The sequence below is a fragment of the Oncorhynchus gorbuscha genome, linkage group LG15 (genome assembly GCF_021184085.1).
Source record: "Oncorhynchus gorbuscha isolate QuinsamMale2020 ecotype Even-year linkage group LG15, OgorEven_v1.0, whole genome shotgun sequence".
NCBI lineage: Eukaryota > Metazoa > Chordata > Actinopteri > Salmoniformes > Salmonidae > Oncorhynchus > Oncorhynchus gorbuscha.
In genome coordinates, this window is record NC_060187.1 from 42548031 (window position 1) to 42556423 (window position 8393).

An 8393-nucleotide genomic window follows, 5' to 3' on the forward strand; every position below is an offset into this window, starting at 1 on the left:
TAGAACTTAATGAGACAGCCCCAAGTTTTGCCAAATTATGTCGTCTGGTCTTTGGTGTCCCAACGCAGGTAACGTAGCAGGAAATAGTTAGGGTGGCTAATACGGGAGCAGCATTAGCCACCCTAACACGATGGTGTAATGGGATTTTATTAAGACTAGCATTTTTCCCTTTTTGGGGGGACTGCACAAAAAAAGTGACTTTTTCCTAAAATGCCACCGCTATTCAAGAATGGCCCAGGTACACAGACTGGCAATCCAGGATTTTGAAAACAACAAACCGGCAGCCCGCTACTTCTTTTAGTAAACATCTGAGGGATGGGGCTAGAGAGATATAACCATGCTCAAATGCATTGTCAGAGGATAGAATGCCCCTCTCCCTGGGGTAGTATGAAATACACAATTAAATAAATCCATTTAAGGTCACAGTCGTGGCAATGTGGCTAGGCTATCAGCTGTAAGGTATGGTCTGTGGTGCAGTGGAAAGGGACCGTTGGCACCTAGCTGGAACCCAGAGAAGCTCTGATTCCGACGAGGCTTTCCGTACACGGTGGGCCAAGCCATCCAGGAAGTCCTTGTGCTGCTGTGTGACCGCTTGGGAGAGCAGGCTGGGTAGGGCCTGCAGATTGACTAGGATGGAGTCCAGTTTGTCATCCAAACTACCAATCCTCCTATCCAGCTCCTCGCTGCGCAGCTGCAGGTCAGACACCAGGTCGTACATCATGTTCTGAGTCTGTGGTGCAAAAACAGTGTCAAACTTGTGATCAGTGTTTAGAAAGAAATATATCAATTAAATATGATAATGAAGATGATCATGAAGGTGCACCTTGGCTAGATCCACAAGTGTGTTAGCCTGGTCGGTGAGTTTCATCTGTTCCAGTTTGACTCTGCGCAGTCTAGGGGAAAGTGAAGTGGAAGTGAGTTATGGAGGGCAAAGTTAAGGGGTAAGTTAGGCTGCATAACATACTCACAGATATACGCTCATCAACTATTTATTCAACAATGGTTTGAAAAGGCACACTACTTACTGGTGAATGGCTTGCAGAAATTTGCGCTGATGTTTGCGTACCCTGGCGTGATCGATCTTCTTGACTAACTTGGTGTGTTTGTAGATAAGCCATGTCTCTCTGAGTACATTGGCAGCTGTGTTTTTCACCTGTAGGGAACATTCCAGAAAACATAAATGTTTTGGTAAAGTCCTATGATGGTATCTAGCCCGTAGCATGGGACTTGGGCCGGGATTCAAGCTGATCGCGCTTTGTCGGTAATGAACCTTTTAAAGAAAAGGCCATATCTCTGTCCAGTGTCTGTTATTTGCCCATCTTAATATTTTCTTTTTACTGGCCAGTCAGAGATATGGCTTTTTCTTTGCAACTCTGCCTAGAAGGCCAGCATCCCAGAGTCTCCTCTTCACTGTTGATGTTGAGACTGTTTTGCGAGTACTATTAAATGAAGCTGCCAATTGAGGACTTGTGAAGCGTCTGTTTCTCAATGTACTTGTCCTCTTGCTCAGTTGTGCACCGGGGCCTCCCACTCATTTTTCTATTCTGGTTAGAGCCAGTTTGTGCTGTTCTGTGAAGGGAGTAGTACCCAGTGTTGTACCAGATCTTCAGTTTCTTGGCAAATTCTCGCATGGAATAGCCTTCATTTCTCAGAACAAGAATAGACTAACGAGTTTCCGGAGAAAGTTATTTGTTTCTGGCCATTTTGAGCCTGTACTCGAACCCACAAATGCTGATGCTCCAGATACTCAACTAGTCTAAAGAAGGACAGTTTTTTTGTTGCTTCTTTAATTAACACTACAGTTTTTAGCTGTGCTAACATAATTGCAAAAGGCTTTTCTAATGATCAATTAGCCTTTTGAAATTATAAACTTGGATTAGCTAACACAACGTGCCATTTGAACACAGGATATGTTTGTGTTCTATTTTTCATAAATATGAAAAGTTTCTTCTACAAAATTCCGTACAATTCAAATGTTTCATGTTTCTATGATCCAGGCCTACAGTTAATGACATGACAGCCAAACCCAGTGAGCACCGATTGACGCAGGACATCTATTGACGTTTATTATTGGTTGACATTTGGTCCATCCACCCTGGCCTTGGGCGTGTTTGAGCAGATCACTTTTGTCAAGTCGGTGACCATCACAGATTTAGTTTTGTCTGGACCAGCCTTGATTTGCCCAATAATACTAGTCTATGACTGGTCCAGATTTTAAAGACTGCCTTGTTTGTGGGAAGAGCTACTTAGAATTATACTCATTGTACTTTGCAAGGGTTCAGTTGCTGTAACTGTTACTGAGAATGTTGTTGTAGTTAAAATATTATTTTGGTTGTGTCGTTAAACTTCAAACATGATCACTGCCATTTCTGAAGCTTTTGAAAAGTCTGACATAAGTGACAGAAACAATCATGAGTAATTGATACTTTAATCTCCATTTTGCCCCATTTTGCTATTTTATTGGGACATAATAACTTGGCATAATGTTTTCTTCTTTGATATTTTGCCGTAGAAGCAACAACCAAAATAGACGTCTTTTCAACTAAAACTAGATGTCAATAAGAGGTCCGGCAGAGTCGTCTTTTCAACAGCTGTAAAAAGACACCTTGATAATGTCTTAAAATACATCTTATAAACTTTCACTTAGAACTGAAAACTAGAGTGGCTTCAATGTCCGATAACATTTTGCTTACTGGGTTGCTGATTGAGGGGCATTGTCTTTATTTATAATGTCTCTTCATAAAACATCTTGATTATCCGATACGTATCAGGTTAGGGTCATAAATCCACGGGTTCAGTTCGGGTCAGGCCCAACATTCTGGAGCCATGAAGACCTCTGATGTCCACTTACTCGTTTATAGAGCTGAGTGTCCATCATAAAGTTGTGAACATGCTTCTCAGCTCTGGTCAACTCGGACTTCCTGGCAACTACAGCAACCACCAGGGCAGTGCAGCCAGCCCCCTGGGGAGAAAAGACAAAGGCAGTAATACTTTTTCATGGGGAAAAGTGTTGTCTTTATATCTCATTAGATATTATTTATTCAATATAATAACACATATACGTATTATTATTATGTTTGTTTTGTTGCTGTTGCCAGTGTATTATCACCATAGTTCATCCAACTACAAACCCCTTCTCGGATTACACTGATCTGGTTCTGGGTACTAACTCCTAAACTTGGGACAGGGTTAACTATCAGGTATCATATTGAGTGTTTAGGTTTCGAGGGTCTACACCAGAAGTTAATGCTTATCTGTAGGAGGACGGTATATGGTGTGTGCAATTAAGCTTGGAATGTACTGAATGTAGGGAAAGTGGCAGGCATTGATAAGGGGAGAGAGCCATGGATTAGTGATGAAGGGGGTCGAGGTCAGGTCAGGTCACATTAAGGGAGATAGAAAAGTTTATGGCCCGTATCACTTAGTGCCCTGCCTAGCAGTAAAGATACAATGTTTGTACAGACGTGTCGGAGGAGACTCTAGGAGGAAGGGTTAAATATCAGTGTTTGTGTGAAAAGGTTTTTGTCTTGGTTAAGTTTTCATAGTGTCCTTTGAGTTTTTACTCTGAGAAATTCAAACTTAACACCTTAGAATTGCCTCATCCTGAATGTCATAGATCTCTTTTGACACTTGCGGATGCATAGGAAACATACCATGATTCCAGTCAGCAGACACACACCCTTTCCACAGTAAGTGTGAGGGACCATGTCTCCATAACCAATGGAGAGAAAGGTGATAGAGATGAGCCACATTGCCCCAAGGAAGTTATTAGTCACTTCCTGTGTGTCATGATACCTGGAGGAACAAGAAATATATATGTATTATAATAAACACGTATTTCTTTTTTTTACAGTATAACATCTTATACTCTATTCCATACATTTGTGTATGTTTCATTATATATCAAGCAAAGAGGCATAGTAGAAGTCCATAACATCTTGAGCTAACCCCAATCAAGAGGCATTAATCTTACATAAGGATCTTCTTCACTGAGAAATGTACTGGGTAGTTGTGATACAGTGTTGATGGAATGCCTACTGTGTCTGGGGCCTGTACCTCTCACATACACGCACCGTCCACGCTGCGATGATCCAACAAGAGACGCTGAAGACCAGCAGCACCGTGCCGGGGCAGATGGTCATGAGGGTCTTCATGACGAACCGCGTGTTGAAGTTGATCTTGTTGAGGGCGCCGATGCTGCGCGACGAGGCGTCCGTGAAAAGCTTGCTGTGCAGCAGCATGACGCGACCGATTAGGTAGAGCCTGAGGAACATGGGGATGGAGAGGACGAGGTCCACGTCGGCATTGGTCAATGAGTGTGGGTAGGTGAAGGCCAGCCGGGCTGTCCAGGTGAAGATGTACTGGCCCGGGATGGGGTGGATGGCACAGACCAGCAGCTCCAGCGCAACCAGGAAGATCCGCTCATATGTCATAGCAATCCTCCAGTCGTCAGCTGCATTGTCCACCATGAAGAGCTGTGTGTGTAAGTGTAAGGATAGGAGGGCAAACAAGGAGATTTAGATGTGGGGAAAAGAGAGCAAGTGGGAACTGTAACATTAATGTATTAATGGTGATGGTGGCACGTCACCTGTATTTCCCGTGCATGGTACATCACAATGAGGCCGAGCAATACAGCAGTTGAAAGGCTGACGAGGCATTTCAGAGCAAATGAGTATGATGATTCCTGCAGAAAAGATAGACAATTAAGATCCCCTCTTTTAAAATGTCTTGTCTTACCATTACTCTAGGCCTCGTATTCATGGTAGACCTCTAATTCTGCATGACATTATGACGGGTCAATCCACTGCAATAGAGACATTTCTTACCTTCGTGTAAACCCCCCAGGAAAGTTCCGTCTCCGTCACCATGACAACAATCCCAAACATCCCGAAAATCAAGGCATAGTCGCTCAGCTGTTTGCGCTTTCCAAATAGCGCTCTACGCTGGCCCAATCTGTAGCCAATGTCCTTAGACCTCTTCTGTGGCGCGTCTCCTCCTCCCTCGCTGTTGCCCTTACTATTGTCCTCACTGAGGCCTTTGGAGAACACCTCCTCCAGGACGGACCTGTGGAGAGTCTGGAGGGGCTCTTGTCTTGCTGAGTCCAGCTCTGAAAGGTTGGGTGGCGAAGCTCCTAAGCTGCTCAGGGGTCTCCCAACATCCCCATTGTATTTAGTGCTTGTCACAACTGTGTCGGGTGGGAGTGGGCTACTGCTCTTGAACAGGGAAGGCGTTGAACCAACATGGCCAACCTTTTTGGTATGAGGATGTACATGTTGCTCCCCTTGTCGTTGCCCTTCTCCCTCTAGTTGATGGTTCTCCGGCCACCGCTGGCTACTGGAAGAGGAGTGAGCACTGCTTTTGGCGCTAGTAGCCGGGAATGAATTCTTCACTCGTGGGCTGCTGCTGGATGGGTAGAGAGAACACTGATGGCATTTTAGGATGCTAAGATGGTCACAACACTGCTGCCTTTGAGGGTGTTGCTGTAGTTGCTGGTTTAAGTAAGGTTGTTGGCTTCCACAATGCACTCCACACTCATTGGCACAGCAGCTAGGTAAACCGTTTCCTAGCATCCATTGGTGTTGTGTATCTAAGGGAAGTTTCTGTTGGTCCTGAGATTGAGACAAAACCAAGAGCTGCCTAACTTTACTTGACTCATTGCCATTCAGAGGTATATTGAGCGAAGGCTCTGTTTTCTCAGTAGTCGAGACTGGTGGTAGGTTATGCTCTTTAATCTTGAAATGATTATGGGTCTGCTGCTGCCATTGATTATGCTCCTTTAGCCCGTCTTCTCCTCTGCATCGGAATGTGAAATTATCCTTCTCGGGATTGACAGTCCCTGTTGAGGGATCCTCTTGACTTTGTTTCTGCCTGAAAAACCGGGATGACGATGACACCAGGGAGTTCTGAGGATAGGAGTGGGTATACTGTAGAGAAGGAGGAGTTCCCTTCTTGGAGAATGTGGAGAGGCAGTCCTTCAAGAAGCCCTGCTTTGATTGTGGCTGGAAACCGGCCACGTCTGATCCATGTTTTGTCCTAGAAGAATAGCAAACAGAGCCACAGTCCGCATCAGGACGTCCCATCGTGGTCCCATGCCACTCAGCCAACAGTGGGCTTTCACGCTGCAGTTCAAGAGTACCACCCACCTGGCTACAAAAGAGCAGGAGATCTTGATTGCTCAGTTTTGACAGTGTAGTTTTTAATGGTGGAGATTTCTGTGGTGGAGCGACTCCATTTGGAGTAGCCTGTGGCGGAGAAGTGGAAGTGGAAATGCTGTTATTGCTCTGCTCTGGTATTGACGTTTGGGGCTGGAGGGCAGTTCCAGAGTAGCGATACTGCATGACCTCAGGGGCTTTGTCTGGTAGGGACTGCCCTCGAGAGTTGCAGTGATCCGGGTCTTGGTCGTTGCAAGCGTCTCCTGTTGAATCGAGCCGACGCGTTGCATTGGTGGGTTTGACAAGAACCAGCCTCATAATGTATGATGATGATGATAATTATTTATTTAATTTCCTGTGTACTATGGCAGCTAAAAGCTGAATTGCAGTAACACATACAAGGAACCAAATTTCAATGAACAAAATGAGATAACAAGAAAATCAAAAAGTCAGGGAGTTGAGGCAAGAATGGAGTTTGAACAGTCTGAGCGGTGGAGGGATGGGGGGAGCATTTTGGTCACAGCAAGGGAGGTCGGTGGTCATATCAGAGTCAGTCCGAGACTGGTCCGGAGCCTTTACCACACCTCGCTGTCCCCGACGTCCTCAGCCTCTCCTTATGGACTCTGTAAGTTGCTGGCTAGCTACTCCTCCGTACTACCAATGTGTAGCACCGACTTGGGGGGTGCCCCAGAATCCGATGGCAGCTTAACTTAATGTTTCCTGTACATATTGTATATTTTATTTATATTTTGTTGTTTTTAACTGTCTTTTTAATCAACATTTAGTTTTTGTTAGTTAACTAAGTATTGTTTAATAATTTTATGAATTTAGAAAAAACGGTGATGCTGTCAAATTAGTTGAACATGAACTTAATGGGAAAATCTTGTCACTTGTAACACTGTTTACATTGATGAACTGCAAAGACTTTGCTAGGAAGGAATCCAGTTTCAAATGAAAATGTTTCGCATTTTCAACCCAACTGCTTATGTTGGTATAACCATGTGCAATAGCCAATGCATTGTTGATCATTTTTTGAAGAAAGAAAATCCGATTCAGTCCATAATATTATTAATAACCTATTTCCTCAGGTTATGCCAGTTGCTGCGTCCATATTCATGGTGTATTACAGTCATCCAGCTAAAAGAGCGTTGGGTTCACACAAAAATAATCTGTAAGAAAGCAGAGGAAACATGAAGGAATACTATACAAAGACATTGACACTACTCCCTCTTAAAAGCTGTAAAGTATCTGATCAATAAGACATCCTTTTAAGTGAACAACATGCTCTACATTTTACGGCAAAAGCTAACAAAGATCCAAGTCAAACATAGAACTTCTAACAGATAAAACATTTTCAGGAGACCTGTGTATAACCGTCTCCCAAAGACTGTTGGAGAGCTCCTGTCAAAACCAGATGAGCCCCTCTGATAGGAATCATCCTCAAACAGGGATATCGCCATTGCTACGGATGTAGGGACTAAGGACATATATAAACCTATATTGTCAACCATAACTGGGTTATCAATGTTGAATACACTATATAAAAAACCTTTGTGTGTACGCTAACCTTTGTCATTATTTAGTCTTGTGTATTTTCCGACTGAGCTTGTAGAATGTGGTGACGGTAAAACATCCACAGTAATATTAATTTTAGAAACTTATTCGAATCCCATATTATTCAATTGATTTTACATTTCCGTCTAAGTGTCCTAATGCACCGCAGATACTTGCCCCCGGGACAACAAACCTAGCCTAATTTATCAAACGACTACATAATAGTCAAAACTCCACAAGGAACTGGTTAAATGCAGTTCACAATATTGTGCATTTAAACTGAACAACTAGCAGACCCTTTCTTTGCTTGCTTAACAAATGTATGACTCTTTAGTGAGAAAAAATCTCCCATTTATTACTTTTCTCTGCTCTATCGACCCAAAGCATGAGAAATAACTGACTAGACCCCCGTAGCCCAGAGACTCTTACCTTATTCCTTCAAATACGTTTCTCTCACTCTCCTTGTAGAAAGCCACGCACAACTTGGAAGTGATCTTGGCTAGTGCCGGGGCAGGGCACCGCTCGAAAGGCTTTTGAAGTGGGAGCCAGACAGCAGACTTCCTAGTGCTCAACACTTGAGATGGGGCCGCTTTCCTTTGAAAGTGATCATTAGGATTCAAACTGAAGAAAGGGTAGCTGCTGGGCTTATTAAAGGCCTGGCATGCAAATGCAATGGGGGACAAAGCA

At 43.7% G+C, this 8393-nt stretch overlaps 1 protein-coding gene across 1 annotated transcript; it reads right to left on the reverse strand.

Annotated features, from left to right (window-relative positions):
- Positions 1-448: 448 nt before the first annotated feature.
- On the reverse strand, positions 449-6470 carry LOC123997251 (small conductance calcium-activated potassium channel protein 1-like). Its single transcript, XM_046301415.1, has 10 exons — positions 6298-6470; positions 5878-6033; positions 4827-5403; positions 4589-4684; positions 4057-4475; positions 3654-3795; positions 2852-2962; positions 1026-1153; positions 824-893; positions 449-730 (listed from the first exon to the last, which is right to left on the reverse strand). The coding sequence occupies exons 1-10, from the start codon at positions 6468-6470 to the stop codon at positions 449-451; spliced, it is 2154 nt and encodes a 717-aa protein (XP_046157371.1).
- Between the last annotated feature and the right edge of the window lie 1923 nt (positions 6471-8393).

What these genes read in the sequence shown, in the direction of transcription:
- LOC123997251 (XM_046301415.1), bottom strand. Translation starts at nt 6,470, where the DNA reads ATGAGGCTGGTTCTTGTCAAACCCACCAATGCAACGCGTCGGCTCGAT. An exon ending in CTGGTGTCATCGTCATCCCG is followed by an intron (nt 5,404 to 5,877) that starts GTTTTTCAGGCA and finishes CTACCCATCCAG; the next exon opens with CAGCAGCCCACGAGTGAAGA. An exon ending in ACCATGCACGGGAAATACAG is followed by an intron (nt 4,476 to 4,588) that starts GTGACGTGCCAC and finishes TTACACACACAG; the next exon opens with CTCTTCATGGTGGACAATGC.